The sequence below is a fragment of the Phyllobates terribilis genome, unplaced genomic scaffold (genome assembly GCF_046119375.1).
Source record: "Phyllobates terribilis strain yellow unplaced genomic scaffold, ASM4611937v1 Scaffold_10__3_contigs__length_209671492, whole genome shotgun sequence".
Classification (NCBI taxonomy): domain Eukaryota; kingdom Metazoa; phylum Chordata; class Amphibia; order Anura; family Dendrobatidae; genus Phyllobates; species Phyllobates terribilis.
This window is the reverse complement of record NW_027362770.1, coordinates 161761648-161778968: the sequence shown is the minus strand read 5'-3', so window position 1 is coordinate 161778968 and position 17321 is coordinate 161761648. Positions and strand designations below refer to the sequence as shown.

The 17321-nt window shown below is 43.8% G+C and overlaps 2 protein-coding genes across 2 annotated transcripts; one reads left to right on the top strand and one right to left on the bottom strand.

Annotated features, from left to right (window-relative positions):
• Positions 1-220: 220 nt before the first annotated feature.
• Positions 221-4539, bottom strand: MCAT (malonyl-CoA-acyl carrier protein transacylase). The gene is made up of 4 exons (XM_073649333.1): positions 3960-4539; positions 3648-3735; positions 2214-2431; positions 221-1554 (listed from the first exon to the last, which is right to left on the bottom strand). The coding sequence occupies exons 1-4, from the start codon at positions 4383-4385 to the stop codon at positions 1144-1146; spliced, it is 1143 nt and encodes a 380-aa protein (XP_073505434.1). The 5' UTR covers positions 4386-4539; the 3' UTR covers positions 221-1143.
• Positions 4540-4724: 185 nt separating this feature from the next.
• LOC141164195 (translocator protein-like) lies at positions 4725-8537 on the top strand. Its single transcript, XM_073649332.1, has 4 exons — positions 4725-4831; positions 7132-7314; positions 7845-7983; positions 8156-8537. The coding sequence occupies exons 2-4, from the start codon at positions 7136-7138 to the stop codon at positions 8324-8326; spliced, it is 489 nt and encodes a 162-aa protein (XP_073505433.1). The 5' UTR covers positions 4725-4831; positions 7132-7135; the 3' UTR covers positions 8327-8537.
• Positions 8538-17321: the final 8784 nt, after the last annotated feature.

Genomic DNA, 17321 nt, shown 5'->3' with positions numbered 1-17321 from the left:
AGAATCAGCTGTGATCCCCTGCTGTAATGTCTGTATACTCTTTTGCTCCCCCCCTGTCCAGGAGATGTGGTATGATCAGACCATGTCCCTGCACGGTCAGACACAGCCATTACACAGTACACAGCAGGGGCACATTTATAAGATTATCTCAGCACAGGAACATTTTATTTATACACATCCAATTGTGGAAATTATTATTATTCCAAGATCTATTGATTAAAATCAACTTTTAACTAAAATACCTCTTCTCACAGTCACTGCAGACACTGTGCTCAAGCGTGACCACCGCGCCATTCAAACTCCTCCAGAATGGATCCTCATTCTAGTGATCGACGTGGTTCCCGGCCATCACACATTTTATCCCCTATCCGATGATATAAAATCTTCGGACATTTTTCATCCCTTTTTCACACACGGTTAATACAAAAATTTTGATTTTAATACAGGATGAACCTCTACAGAAGCAAAATGTGGAAACGTAGAGAAATGATAAAAGATCGCATCATTAAACGGGTTGTCCGACTTACAAACAAAAAAAAACAACATTTTTATATACCCCGTTTAGGGAATTGTGACTTAATAAAACTAAAGTCCTATGTTCAGGATCTGCATCTCTTCTCTTCCTGGAGGACCAGTCCTATCACGTACCTCATCCTTATTGATGTGCAATACTTCTTTTCCCCAGTGGGGGCACTGTGGGGAAAAGTAACACTTACTACCAGATTTACTCTTAGATCGCGCTGATTACAAAATCAGAGACCCCACATTAATCAGGTTATATCAAGTAACCCAAGAACCTCTTTAACAAGAACCCTGGCTGTTCTGTACTTGGATAGTGTAGTAGGCTGAACATTAGCGGTGTGGGGAACAACCAACCATGGTCTCGGGAGCAGGACCACTGGTGATCAACCGATCGCTGTAGTGGTTTTCATATTAAAGGGGTCACCTCTAATGAGCTGGAATCTTGATCGGACACAGACAAAGCTTAATTTGGGGTGTCCCTCAATGTTCCTATATCTAGGGGGTCCTGGTTCTCCTTGTTGAGTCTTAGTCATCCTGGGGAGAACGGAGAAGCCTTTGACGCGGACTTAGGCATCAAACCAGTTCCTTGTGAATCAGTGGCCCCATAAAAGTCCAGACGACTCATTTCTCCTCCTCGAAAACATCTATACTTTGATAAGACCTCCAGGCCTTCAAGTTGCAGATCTTGAGCATAGTTCCCAGCTGAATTCCCGGTCCCATTTCAAAGGTGCGAGGAAAGTTGGTTCCTTGTTTCCTCTCGTAGATGGCGTGCATGGTCTGTTCCCACTTTACAGGGGAGACCAGCTGCTTGGACAGGAGGTCCTCGATGGCCGAGGCATGCTTGTACCTCTTCCCGTCTACGTTACAGTACACCTTGATCAGTGGCTGCTTGAAGTTCAGGGTCTTCAGGACCTTCTGTAAAGGCTCCACAGCCGGCTCCATTAATGGAGTGTGGAAGGCGCCGCTGACCGGCAACAGCTTAGTCCGGGCGAGGGAGAACTTTTTGGAATTTGTTTGCAGGAACTGAATGGCCTGGAAGAGACGACATAAAATAATTATTGTGATGGGCAGAGGAACTATGCTACGGTTAGAGGGGTGTTTTTATTAGAGCATACATGTCAAACTCTGGCCTATGGGACAAATCTGGCCCGCAGGGTGGTTTTATTTGGCCTGCGACACCAGAACCACCCCTATGTGGGCCCACCACTCTGCCTGGAGGACTAGGTGCGGCCCATTATACTATATACTGGTTGCCCCGTGACTTTTGTCCAAGTTTTTTATTTTGGCATCCTTGTCTTAGAGAATCCACGTAAGGGACTCAAGGAGCCAAAAAGGGCCTCACAGGCCGAGCAAGAGGAGACCCTATTGTCATGATATGTGAGACTATCAGACATGGTAGACATGCCACAAATTTCCAAAATAAGAGTAACCCTTTAATGTTTATAGAAGCCCTGCAAAATCCTTCACATCTACCGATGTAGGAAGAAGGATCCAGCGTTTATCATTTCAACCTCCGGAGCTGTTCACACCCCATTGTAGATAAGCAGCTGTCAGTTATTTAGATCACTGCTTATCTCGCTTCTGACCTAACCAATATGAAGGTGACCCACTCAACACTTTTATCCCCATAGATCAATTATGTCTATGAAGCAGCAGATAAACAAGTAGGACCGCCATGTACAGAATCTCACCTCCATATGTCCAGCAATGACTCTGCCATTAGGGAACAGGAAGTTTGCCACCCTGCAGACCGGGTCTGCTATGCCCAACATCTTGCAGTGCTCTTCAGCCTCAGCACAGGCCAAGTGATACTTAGTCTTAGGTGTCCCAACCACAGAGAGCATCCCGCTAGATACCGCGTCAGACGCCTCCTGCATGGCCTCCGCTCGGACTTTCACCGCATAGAGAGCTGCAATAAACAATTCTCCAGACATAAAAACTATCCAATCTTACGAACAAACTTATTAATCCCTTCACGACACATGACGTATCTATACGTCCTATGTCGTGTCTCCCCCTTTGATGCGGGCTCCGGTGATGAGCCAGCATCTTTCCCGGGCATAATGACAGGTCAGTTTTAGCATTTAATGAACATGGTTTAAAAAAAAAAAAAAAAAAAAAAAAAAACACAATTGTGGAATTGCATTTTTTTTTTGCAATTTCACCGCACTTGGAATTATTTTCCCGTTTTCCAGTATATAATATATACACGCACAAAAAAAAATAAAAAAATAATTTATATAAATAAATATATATATTTTTTTACATTTTTTCAGCTTTTAAACGGTTCCCAATTAATCAGAAACAGTGGTCATTCTCAGTTACTGTCCGTAGAAATGAATGAGAGCTGAGGAATCGGCTGACTATAGCAAATTACACTGACAAAAAAAAAGGGAGCATGGGCCGCACATGCAGAAAAAAAAAATCATACACTGATCTAATGCCACTAGATAACTAGATAAAAAATATACAGTCAGTAAAAGTTAAAGGGAACATGTCGACAGTTTTGTCCTATATGAAATAAAACTATCACCTTATGCAGCGCCTGTGCTGCATTCCATAAATGCTTATATAACCCCCTGACTTCCCCTGTAGAACCCCCAAAAATCTTTTTAAATTCTCCAGCACTGTATGGTAATCTGGTCGGTCCGATGGCGCGGTTTTGGGGCTCTCCATCCCTCTTCCCCAGGCGGCTGCTCGCCGTCCTCCTGCTTTAATTGCCGTGGAAGAAGCCTCATGCCACCAACATTGCCGGACCAAATCTTGCGCCTGCGCACAGAAATTGGGGCTCGTACCTATGCACTATGCTTTGATCTACTGCGGGCAGAGCCGAAAACATAAGTGCACATGCGCCTGCACTAGGTCAAAGCATAGTGCATAGGCACGAGCCGCGATTTCTGTGCGCAGGATTTGGCCCAGCAGTATGGATGACGCAGGTAGGAGACTTGCAAATGTCCTCCTACCTGCTGGCATCACCGGCTCCTCTTTTGATTATCCAGCCTGAGTATGGCGGTGTCATCGGGTGAAGCTGGCTAATCAAAAGAGGAGCCAGTGATAGGAGGCGTCCACATGGCCCATGGAATACTGACCCGGCCACTGAGCCAAGGTCCTGCAAATCTTCTTACCTTCTGCAAAATCTAAAGCACCAGCAAAAACAAGGGCGGCGAATTCCCCCACGCTGAACCCGGCCGTCACCACACAGTTCTCCACGGCCTGGAGGAAGAGAAAGATATAAAATGATGAATAGATTAGAAATATGCCCAAAATCCGTTCAGGAACCTCATCTGTAAGTGTGCAGTTTTCCTACAACGCCACCAAAAGGAAAAACGAAGAATTACACAAATTCTCATTTACATCTATGGGATGTATGTTTAATGCAAGACAAGACGGCAGAACTACTACTACTCCTACTCGCTGCCTTAGAGAGGTGTACTTACTTCAGGGTCGTCATGGCTGAGTTTCTCGGCTGCGGCCAGGGAGGTGATGAACACGGCCGGCTGGCAGTGCACCGTCTTGTTCAGCAGCTCGGCTGGGCCCTTGAGGCAGAGATCCAGCAGGTCATAACCCAGCACCTTGTGGGCAGCCAGGAACATGGCTCTGACATTGGGGTACATCAGCAGGCCGCGGGCCATGCCCACCTGCTGGCTGCCCTGCCCCGGGAACAGGACCACCGTGCTGTCCAATGGCGACCTGGATGGCTGGCGCTCTTCTACGCCTTCTCTGTCCACCTCTGCCTCAGCCAGTAAACTGACAATGTCCTCCTTCTCACTATTAGATACCCACCTCTGACACTGGGCAGCCCTATGCCCATTATACAGCCCCCTCCTATAGATACACGACCTCAGCAGAGAGGAGCCCCCCATACCTGCAGGTGAACCCCCCACCTCCTCCTTACAGGGTCTCCCTGACAGATAACACGTGACTGCACAAGCTGAGCTCTAACACGTGGGTCACTCAGGCTTCTCAGGGACACTTCCGGGTGAGCCGTGCTCCGCCAAAGGCTTCCCCCTCCCGGGAACATTCATCACAGAAACAAACGTTCCGCCTCACTATATTCCTACTATTGTAAAGATCTTAGGGACAAAAATAGCAATTTATCTGACTGTGAATCACAAGAAACTATTATTGATGAAGTATTAAAGTTCATATTTGTGTTTAGTTTTTTTTTTTCCCTTAGTTAAGATGGCCGATGAGGGCATCTCCCTTCCTCCTTCTAGACTCCGCCCCCTGGTCAGCTGATTAGCGCACTCCCCTGAAAATATATGCGTCTGCACTGGTGCATATAGCAGAGGTGACGGGAGCAGCAGAGGTGAGTGCATCCTGCTAATCCTTCCTGATTATTATTGATCCAGAATTCTAATGTGGAAATACAAGTTCCAGCAATTTCATGCAATAATATAATTTTTTTTAATACATTATATACATATAAATATATATCACAGTATATAAACTTTTGATTACCTTTTCTTAAATAATTTGTATTTATAAATATATATTTAGATGTAAAGCTCTGTGAGTTATATATAACACACAAAGCTTTACATATTTAATTTATTTTTTAATGATTAAAATATTTTATATATATATATAATAACACAGCTTTACATCTAAATATATATTTATATATACAAATTATTTAAGAAAAGGTAATCAAAAGTTTATATACTGTGTATGTGTATATGTGTATATATATATATATATATATATATATATATATATATATTTATACATATGTATTAAAAAATATTATATTATTGCATGCATTGCTGGGACTTGTCAATTGTTACTGTGGGACTACAATACTTCCATTCCACATTATATATCATATTTATATATATCATATTTATTTTTATTTTCCAACCTTTTAGAAAATATTTTTAGATTTTTGTAAGATTATACTTTTTAAGTTTTCAGTATTTCTTTGCAATTTTTTTCTATTATTATTTACTATTATTGCCGTGCACATATTACAATGAAGATTGCTCCACGCCTGTAGTAAAAGATAAACCACTCCCTCGGCTTACACAACATACACCTGACACTCCCATGAAACCTGAGTGGAAATTACTATGGAGAAGAATAGCCATAATGATCTATGGCTGACAACTGGGAAATGGTATTTTCATGTCTGTGTTGGGGGAGGGGAGATTTCGGTTGTAAAAGGTGTAATTTTACATTATTTTTTCTTTTGGAGGTTTTTTTTTTTTTTGCTTCGTATTTTTACTTTTCCTGCAGGGTTATTTTTTGCTTAGTAATTGTACTTTTTCTGGATTTTTTTTTTGCTTAGTATTTTGACTTTTTTTGGAGTATTTTATAATTCATTTATTTTTTTGATTGTAAGAGATATACATTGTATTTTACAATTCTTTCCCATTGAAATCAATAGGGAGATTTTGCACTCACAGTCCTGAATGGAGTAATTCTGATCGGCGTATTATATGGAGTTGCTACTTCTGCAATTTCCTAACCTATTCTGTAAAATCGGAGTAAGGTGCACATAATAGACAAGTCGTCTGCGAGTCTTGCCCAGACGCAGGGTGTGGACGCTGGCGTCTTATCTGCTTGTGGCAGCAAAAATCCGAAAAGATGGCTGCTCATACGAGATAAATCCGTGCTGGTGGGTGTGTTAGAAGACGTCTTATATAATGGAGGAGTTTTTATGGGATTTTATTGAAGATGAAAGACCATTCTTCTTGTATATAAAGGGCTGATGTCGGAAGACGCCCCTTGTCAGTACAAAAGAAAACTACACAATACTCGTATGTGTGAAAATGGTCCTAAGGCACAATAAGGTGGTGGAAGACCCACATCTCCCCCTCGAGTGACCTTGGGATATTACGGTTCTCTAGGTTTGGTTTACTCAGGGTCTGGATATTGCGGCCTAAAAATATGGCAGTATAAATGAGGCCTAGTGCATCTCTGGGGGAAAAAAAGTCCCTGCTGCCCTTAACAACCAACCAATCAGAATTCAGCTTAGTTTTTCTAAACTGCTCTGGGACCGTGAAACAAGAACTCTGATTGGTTCCTTTGTTTCCAGGAATATGGAGGCTCCACTCTCCATAGAAATGAATAGGAGTGTCAGAGAGGATTGTGAGATGTTTCCGATTTATTTTTCTTCTATATAATTCTGTGGAGTGGTGGATTAGAGAGGGCATAAAACAGAATTGGCCCTCCTAGTCACGGACTTATCATTTTTTTTTTTTTATTCACCTCCATAGGTTGTCCAGTAGTGGACAACCCATTTAAGTAACAGTGAGACTTTCATATATAAATAGTAAAGTTTACTAATGGAGCCGAAATTAGAAATAAAAGTTTCCAAATAGTCCTGATTTAAAAAAAAAAAAAAATTACCGTTTTGTGTCCACAGCTCCACTGCAAATTTATGTCTCTAAGGTTGCAGGGGAGTAACTTACAACTTGATTAAACTTCATGAACCGGTGTCTTCTTCTTTTTTTTTTTTGCTTTGTAACTTCAGGATCAGGCTACATTGGGTTTGATTGTGAACTTGGAAACACATAGGTTTGCAGAGGAGCTGTATACACATTTTTTAATAATGGCACTTGAAATGTTTTAACTATATCTGGTTCACTGTTTTTTGTTTTTCCATAGTACCATGCCTTCCTGGGCTCCTGCCATCGGTCTCACCATCTTGCCCCATGTGGGTGGACTACTTGGAGGACTCATTACCCGTAAAGAGGTCAAAACGTGGTATACCACCCTGGCGAAACCGTCATGGCGCCCTCCTAATTGGATGTTTGCACCAGTGTGGACAACCTTATATACCTCTATGGGGTAAGTACGATCAGAAAATAAAATAATAAAAATTCCAAGAGGTTTGCAACTTAATTCTGCAGCTCTGTTCATCCCCTATACTTTACACTGCAGTTCTAGCTAATAAAACTATATTAATGCAGTTACCTAAATGGTTCATTAATGCAAAGTTGTACCATTTTTTTTTTTAAATATATTTTTCTCCTGCTCCTTAGTATTTTCAGTATCCCTGTTTGCTGTTAGTGAACAAAAACATTCTTGTTACATCCAGAGACTGAAATCCCTCCCTGATCCACGTCCAAGGGACACAGCTTTTTACTATGTGATTCCCCTATCTTGGTAGGAAAAAATCTTTATCAAAAGGTGATCAGTGATCAACACTGATCTGCAGAGAAACCTAGCAATAAGTGTTTAGTTTCCCTGCAGCGCCACCACAGGGTAAAAAAAGAATTACACAGTGCCTATTCGAATCAATGGTTAAATTAGGACAGGACAGGTCCTCCAGATTGAGAGAAGCATATTTATTATTAATTTTCTTATTTATTTTTTAGTTACGGTTCGTACCTGATCTATAAAGAGTTGGGTGGATTCACTGAAGACGCCGTGGTTCCCTTAGGACTCTATGCGGGACAGCTGACTCTTAATTGGGCCTGGACCCCAATTTTCTTTGGTGCCCACAAAATTGGTTGGGTAAGTGGTATTATATAATATTTACATCATCATCCTAATGGAGGGCACCAATATTCTGTTTTTTTTTTTTTTTACCAGGGTTCTCCAGAAGGTAGATTAAAATATGGAAAGGGGGCACTTCTGTGTTTTGGTGGAGTTCCCCTTTTACATTTTTTTTTTTTTTTTTTTACAGGGGTTTTTTGAAATCGTCCTCCTCACTGGTACAGTCGTACTTACAACCGCGTCTTGGTATCCTATCAGTAAGACGGCGGCCTACCTCATGTTCCCTTACATTGCCTGGTTGTCGTTGGCCTCTTCCCTGAACTACGTCATTTGGAGGGACAACAAGGACAAATCTGAATGAGGAGGATTCAGGCGTCGGAGGTCGATCCGAACAAGGTGGAGAATGAAGTTATATATAGATAGTTAAGTACTTTTTTTTTATCATGTTACCTGCCCACCAGCCGAACACTAATAATGTTACAGTGCAAGGGCACAATGATGCCCGATCACACCTTTTAGTGCCTTAATCATGTGCTCATTGCTAAATGCAAAATAAAGGACATTGAAAATAATGCATGTGTGGCTAAGCTGAACAATTCTTCCATTTCCTGCTTTTTAATTTATTTGTTTATCAGTTGGACCTCGGTTTTATTGATACTGAGCTACAAATTCCCTGTATTATGGAGTATAAAGATAAAATACTGCTTGTGGCCACCACTAGAGGGAGGACAATGTATACACAATACAGTAATCAAACTGTATTCATTGTGCTCCCTCTAGTGGTAGCTGCAGGCAACTAGAATTATGTTCAGTCCAGGTGAATGTAGAGGCCTATGTTTGGTTCATATGGTGAGAGAAGCTCCCAGTTTATATGGGTCATATACGTTAGGTTACCTTGCATGGTTCATATATATCCTTGACCGCAGTCTGCTCAGAGATATAAAGGGAATATGTCATGAGAAAATTGCAGATTTGTTTTTATGGTAAGTACAATTTTCAGACTGGCTACTAGGCCTTATCATAGACTGGCATTACCTGTTCTTATAATGAAAGGTAACACCTCTTTATTCGGTCTCCCATCACAGCACCACGTGAGAGAGAGGATCCGCCCATCAAGGACAGGAAACCTACAGGTTAAAAAGGGCGGCCCTCTCTTCCCGCCTCAGTTTAGGTTTCCTGTCCATGATGGGAGACCTCGCAGGCTTACCTGCAGAAGATGGACTCCTGTCCCAGAGAGGGCCACAGCAGGTGGTTGGAGCCGGTCCGTCCCGGTCCTCTGGAGACGCCACGGTAGGGCTCAGTGGGGCGCCTCCGTGAGCGTTGCGGCGGGTGCGACATCGCCTCACGGGGAGGTAGATGTCCGCCAGGTGTGGGGCCGCTAGCGGGCTTCCTCCCCCCGCTACAATTTGCGGGAGATTCAGGTCGCAGGCGCGACCTACTGATGCGACTTCCGGTGCGCCGGGCAGGAAGTCCCTGTGACGTCACCGGAAGGGGCGGAGCTCGTTTGAATTTTGCGCGCGAGCAGCTGAATGCCGGGGGATTAAGGTCCTGGCGGCGAGGAGCCCACCTGGAACCCACCTGGCCACCTGGGGAGGAAGACCAAGGAGCAGGTAACGCCCTTCTGGGTAAAAAAAAAAAGCACACACCCACACATGGTACCGGTATGGCCAGTATATAAAGGGTCTGGTAACATACAGAGGTGCTTCCCAGCCCATTCTTACATTGTAAGCTATGGAAGATTCACAGGAGCTGTCACCTAGGCAACAACATCTGCTGCAGGAGCAGCCCTCTGGGGAGCCCTCACAACTAGTGGCGCAGCGCCATTCCCGGCTAGGGTCTGGTCGTACAGCTAGAAGAGCTACCACTAAGAGCAGGAAGGACGGTCCGGTGCAGCGTGATTCCTCGCCATGCATGCTGGATTCTTCTGCTTCTACGGTACCGAAGGTTCTGTGGGGTGAGTGGAATCTTCGTGAAAGTTCTACTAATGTTTCCTCCTTCTTTCTATCTATAACTTTCTTTTAGAGCAAGAAATGTTCCTTGAAATCCAAGCACAGAGAGTGTGCCTTATGCAGCTGTCCACTCCCTGATTCATATAGCAAAAGGTTATGTCAGCTTTGTATCAGCAAAATGATGTCGGAGGAAACCCCAGATTTTTCCCTAGGCCTAAGAACTTTAATAAGGGAAGAAATAGGCAAAGCATTGCAAGGTTCAGAGTCTGGGCATATTCCTCAAGAAACCCAGCCGGGTTCAGACTCTGAACTGTCGGTCGCCTCCTCCTCTGCCTTCTCTTCCTCTGCCTTCTCTTCCTCTGACAGTGAGCCAGATAAACCGTGCTTTCCCCTGAAGGAGGTCGATGCCCTAGTAAAAGCCGTCCGGTCTACAATGGGGATAGTGGACACGAGGGCAGAGAAATCAGCTGAGGATGTTATGTTTGGTGGTCTGGGGCTAAAGAAAAGAAGGGTCTTTCCGGTAAATTCAAAGGTGAAAGACCTCATTGATAAGGAGTGGAGGAAACCTGACAAGAAGGGTAGTGTTCCTCCATCCTTTAAAAGGAAATATCCATTTGAGGATGCTATGTGTTCCTCCTGGTTAAAAGCACCCAAGCTGGATGTTGCTGTTACCAAAGCAGCGAAAAGAACTTCCCTCCCGTTCGATGATATGGGTGCATTGAGAGACCCCCTAGACAGACGGGCTGATACTTTCCTGAAAGGGACATGGGAGACAGCTGCGGGAGCACTGAGACCAACAATAGCAGCTACCTGTACAGAGCCCTGATGGTGTGGCTTGAACAGCTAGACAGTCAGTTGAAGGATGGGACTTCTAGGAAAGACATTATTTCTTCCCTTCCACTGGTTCAGGGGGCGGCAGCTTTTCTTGCGGATGCATCTGTGGACTCAGTAAGGTTGGCAGCAAAATCAGCAGCACTGTCAAATGCGGCTCGGCGAGCCTTGTGGATTAAATCTGGCCAGGGGATTTACAGACTAAATCCAGACTGTGCACAATCCCGTGTGAAGGGGAATACCTCTTTGGTCAGACCATGGATGACTTATTGGAGAAAGCTGGGGACCCTAAGAGGGGGTTTCCATCAGTACCTCTACCCTCCTTTAAGACATCGTTCCGGAAGAGGAAATTTTTCCGGAAGAGATATTTCAGGGAGCAAGACAAGTCTGACGAAAGGGGTCGAAAAGGTAGAGGTCTACTCTTTGGTCCGTCTCCAAAAATTGAGCAGAAGCCAGGGGATACACAATCAGCCCAGGTGGGAGGGAGATTGTCATTTTTTGTCCCAGCTTGGGAACAGATTTCTCATAGTAATTGGATTTTGAGCCTGATTAAGTATGGTCTTAAATTTCAATGCAAAGCATTGCCTCACAAAAGGTTCATGGTTGTTCCCTCCAGTTCTTCCCCAGAACGCCAGGCTGCCCTCGTTTCGGAAGTACAAACCCTAATAAGAAAGCACGTCCTGATTGAGGTTCCGGAGGCTGAAAAGGGTCTTGGTTTCTACTCCCCGCTCTTCTTGGTTCCGAAACCGGATGGAAGTTTCAGGACAATCATAAATCTGAAATCCCTGAATAATTTCCTTAAAATACATACCTTTAAAATGGAGTCTTTAAAATCCGTAATAAAGTTACTTTTTCCCCACTGCTATATGGTAGTGCTCGATCTCAAAGATGCGTATTATCATATCCCAATTCATAGTGATTACCAGAAATACTTGAGGCTGGCCATTGAAATAGACGGGGTGGTTAAACACTTTCAATACACTGCACTCCCCTTCGGTTTAGCTATAGCCCCGCGAGTTTTTACTAAAGTAATGGCGGAAGTTATGGCCCATGTAAGAGAAAGGGACATTCTAATTATCCCTTACCTGGATGATCTCCTGATAGTGGGGAACTCGTTGGTTCAGTGCGAGACCCACCTGCGGGAGATCATGTCGGTCTTAAAGAGCTTGGGGTGGTTTCTAAATTTAGAAAAGTCTAGACTATCTCCACTCAAGGTACAACAATATCTAGGGGTCATATTAGATTCCAGGAAACAGCTATGTTGTCTTCCAGAAGAAAAAATTGATAGAATCCGGGGGTTGGTAGCACAATGTATACGTAAACCTTCTATGTCACTCCGTAAGGCCATGTCACTATTGGGAACCTTCACCTCCACTTTTCCTGAGGTTCGTTGGTCACAATTACATTCAAGAGCTTTTCAGTGGGATGTGTTGTACAATAACGCAGCTTTAGAGGGGCATCTAGACCGTGAGTTTACGCTAGGTCCTCGTGCCATAAGGTCCCTTCGTTGGTGGTTGCGACAAGACAATCTTGCTAAAGGGGTTCCCTGGGAATGTAGTCCAACTGCAGTCTTGTCCACTGATGCAAGTGCTACAGGTTGGGGAGCTCACTTTGAAGGGAGATTAGTGCAGGGAACCTGGTCAAGCAGTGAGCGACAGTTGTCATCAAATGTTAAGGAGCTTCTGGTGGTGCAGCATGCGTTCAACGAGTTCCTTATATATTTACAGGGCCAGCATGTCCGTATACTCTCGGACAATCAAGTCACGGTAGCTTACATAAACCACCAAGGGGGAACCCGCTCAAGAAACTTGATGAGGGTAGCGAACGCACTTCTGCTGAAAGCCGAAGATCATTGTCCCTCTCTTTCGGCTACTCATCTAAAAGGGAAGGAAAACATCACAGCGGATTTCCTCAGCCGTACTTCTGTAAAAGAGGGAGAGTGGTCCCTAAATACGCGAATATTCTCCAGAATCGTAGAAATGTGGGGCCTTCCGACTGTGGACTTATTCGCAACAAGAGCCAATCGGAAAGTGGAAAATTTTTGTTCCTTAGAACCCAGAGAAGAACCCCTGGCAGTGGACGCCTTCATGGTTCCCTGGAGATTTCCTCTGGCGTATGCCTTCCCTCCCATGATCCTGCTCCCAGCGGTGATAAGAAAGATCAGGGCAGACCGGGCCAGAGTGATACTCATATGCCCCTTTTGGCCCAAAAGACCGTGGTTCCCTTGTCTCCGGAAGATGTCCATATCAGATCCCTGGGTTCTTCTGGAGATTCCAGACCTCCTCACTCAGGGGCCATTTTCCCATCCTCCAACCCCGAGTCTACATTTGATGGAGTGGAATTTGAGAGGGTGTTATTGACCAACAAAGGATTCCCCGCAAATGTAGTGAATACTCTCCTGGCTAGCAGAAAACCTGTTACCACCCGTATTTATGCCAGGACCTGGAGGAAGTTTCTGTCCTTTGCAGAAGTTAAGGTGGAGGAGGGGCCCCCTATTGGGAAAATTCTGGAATTTCTGCAGCGGGGCTTAGAATTGGGTCTCTCTACCAGTACCTTGAAAGTACAGGTGTCGGCGTTGGGAGCTTTATTTTCTTCCAATATTGCAGATAACTATTGGATAGCCCGTTTAATAAAAGCTTCCTTTAGGTGTAGACCCATTACCAAAGTAAAGATGTCTCCCTGGGATTTGAATTTTGTATTAGATGCCTTGACCATTCCTCCTTTTGAGCCACTAGATTTAGTCTCCCCCAAAATTATTTTCCTAAAGACGGTCCTGTTAGTAACCCTAACTTCAGCCAGGAGAGTCAGTGACCTACAGGCCCTTTCAATATGCCCTCCATTTACGCAAATTCTGGACGATAGGATTATATTAAAACCTGATCCGGCCTTTCTTCCTAAAGTGGCCACTCGATTCCATAGAACCCAGGAAATAGTTCTCCCGACTTTTTGCTTCCCGCCCAAAAATCAAAAAGAGGAGAAGCTTCACACTTTAGACGTTAGGAGGTGCGTACTAAAGTACTTAGAAGTATCACGTGGATTTAGAAAGGATAAGTCCCTATTTATTTGCTATCAGGGGGCTAGAAAGGGTTGTAAGGCCTCAAAGGCTACAATCGCTAGATGGATCAAGGAGGCCATTTCCCTCGCATACTCCTCAGGGGATAAAGAGATACCGGAGGGATTGAGGGCGCATTCTACCAGAGCGGTGTCAACCTCCTGGGCGGAGAAGACAGGGCTTTCCATTGAGGAGATTTTTAAGGCTGCCACTTGGTCTTCTCCCTCTACTTTCTATAGGCACTATAGATTGGATCTGGGTGGCTCTGCAGATCTCACTTTCGGGAGAAGGGTGCTTCAAGCTGTGGTCCCTCCCTAATTTCCTTCGTCTCTGTAATTCTCTCACGTGGTGCTGTCATGGGAGACCGAATAAAGCCTTAGTTACTTACCGGTAACGGGATTTTTCGGAGCCCATGAGAGCACCCGTACATTCCCTCCCTTCACTGGTGTTGTGCACTTCTGTAGAGTTGATTTCTTTTTGTGCACCCTTGCGGGAAATTGATGAAAAGTAGTGTACTTAATGTGATTATGTTTTGTTATAACTAACCTTGGCGGTACTCTCATGCTCTGTTAACTAAACTGAGGCGGGAAGAGAGGGCCGCCCTTTTTAACCTGTAGGTTTCCTGTCCTTGATGGGCGGATCCTCTCTCTCATGTGGTGCTGTCATGGGCTCCGAAAAATCCCGTTACCGGTAAGTAACTAAGGCTATATACAGTATATAACACAGGATCCAGCATTCACAATAGGTGATGTCACAGATTACCTCCTCCTCCTTCTGTACATTGGCTGATATCACCTCTATATACAGTAGATAACACAGGATCCACCATTCACAATAAGTGATGTCACAGATTACCTCCTCCTCCTTCTGTGCAATGACTGATAACACCTCTATATACAGTAGATAACACAGGATCCACCATTCACAATAGGTGATGTCACAGCTCACCTCCTCCTCCTGTACAATGACTGATAACACCTCTATATACGGTAGGTAACACAGGATCCACCATTCACAATAGGTGATGTCACAGCTCACCTCCTCCTCCTGTACAATGACTGATAACACCTCTATATACAGTAGATAACACAGGATCCACCATTCACAATAGGTGATGTCACAGCTCACCTCCTCCTCCTCCTGTACAATGACTGATAACACCTCTACATACAGTAGATAACACAATGCCCAGAATATTCTGACAGAGACAAGAAAGAGTATGACACTGCTATGTTGATTTCCTGCAGCTTTTTCAGTTGCACTTGATCAGGACAAAATTTCCATTCATTATTCATCATTATTCCCACTGGAAATGCAGTTTTTTGGTTGTGTCTTGTGCTATGCATCACAGAACCAGGAGGCGGCGCTTTAGTCTCTGTGTTGCAGGAAGACAACGCTGTGGGGTACAGATGGCGCTGGTTCACCTGGCACAGAGACCGGTGGGTAGCAGGATCAGGTGCGTAAGGATAAGACCACTATAGGCGCTATAAATCTGAAAAAAAAAAAAAAAAGTTCAGACATCCCCAACCCCTTTCCGACCTGGTCAGTAATAGTACGCACCACGTCGGCACCCCCTGTTCAGTGAGGATTCTGGCGCTGAGCCCGCACTGAACCGGGCACATGTCAGCTGATTTATACAGCTGACATGTGCCTGCAACAGCCGCTGTTAACTAGTTAAATGCCGCAGTCAATCTCTGACAGCTGCATTTAACAGCGCCGGAAGCGTGTCACTTACCTCGCCCATCGGTGACCCCGTCGTAGGTCACTGATGGGTGGGCATGGCAACCCGGGATCTGCAGCAGACCCCAGTGGTTGTCATGTATTGCTATGAGCGCCACCTAGTGGTCGGCGCTCACAGCACAGGAGCATTTCTCCTGCATACAAGCGATCTGCTCATCGCCTGTATCCAGTAGAAACAATCAGAAAGCTGCTGCTTCTAGTCTCCTATGGAGACTATTGAAGCAAGCAGAAAGTGTAAAAAAAAAATGTTTTTAAAAATATAAAAAAAATTAAAAGTTTAAATCACCCTCCTTTCGCCCCATTCAAAATAAAATAATAAAAAATAAACCCCACACATACACATATTTGGTATCGCCGCGTTCAGAATCGCCCGATCTATCAATATAAAAGAAGAATTAATCCGATCGGTAAACGGCGTAATGAGAAAAAAATTCCAAACGCAAGAATTACGTTTTTTTGGTCGCTGCAACATTGCAATAAAATGCAATAACAGGCGATCAAAACATCGGATCTACCCCAAAATGGTATCAATAAAAACATCAGCCCGGCGTGCAAAAAATAAGCCCTCACCTGGCCCCAGATCCCAAAAAATGGAGACGCTACAGGTCTCGGAAAATGGCTCCTTTTTTTTGTTTTTTGTTTTTTTAGCAAACTTTGGAATTTTTTTTCACCACTTAAATAGAAAAGAACCTATACATGTTTGATGCCTACGAACTCGTAATGACCTGGAGAATAAGAATGGCAGGTCAGTTTTAGCATCCAGTGAACGTGGAAAGAAAAAAAAAAAAAAAACACAACTGTGGAATTGTACTTTTTTTGCAATTTCACCGCACTTGGAATTTTTTCCCGTTTTCCAGTACACGATATGGTAAAACCAGTAATGTCGTTCAAAAGTACAACTCGTCCCGCAAAAAATAAGCCCTCACATGGCCATATTGACCAAAAAATAAAAAGGCTATGGCTCTGGGAAGAAGGGGAGCAAAAAAACGAAAACTCAAAAACGGAAAATGCTCCGGTCATGAAGGGGTTAAAGAGGATACCCAAAAGAAATTATTTTCATATTGGTCAAGCTAAAGAAGCGCTTCCAGTATAATATAGGGGCCCAATATAACAAAGGAAGCTAATGCAGCTAGGTAAGTAAAAAAACACAAGTTTTATTAAAAACAATTAAAAAAATGGGGAGAAAAGTGACAAGGAGACCACACTAATCAAGGAAATAAAATAACCTCCCTTATAAAATATAATTGCGGCTGCTGATTGGTTGCAGGGCTCACATAGCATAAAAAGTGTCACACAACCCCAGGGGAGTCCCAGACCCAGTAGAGAGGTAACTTAAAGTGGTGTTCTTTTAAGCCTTAAAGGAATTTTATAGGTCTGTATGCAGTGAGCTCCCCCTAGTGGTGACACATCTGGCTACCACAATTAAACTATGTTCACATCACGCATGTAAAGTAGGTTTAGAGCGTAGTCACTGACAAATATCTATGCACAAAAGGTGTACTTTTATGCTGTGCCTGTCTGGTATATATCAGTTTTATATCACAAACAAAAAGAAAAAAATATTGACTAGTGTATGAGATTATGCTAATGTATACAATGATTTAAAAAAAAGTTATATACACATTATATGGGGGTCGGAGGCACAAAAACGCGTATTTGATGCGCATAAGTCATGAATGTGATGTTACCAAAACCTAAATATGTTACGTGTCGATATACGGATGAGGTCAGTGATTGGCTGCAGTGGTCACGTGCAATATATTGCAGATCACGAAGTAGCTATG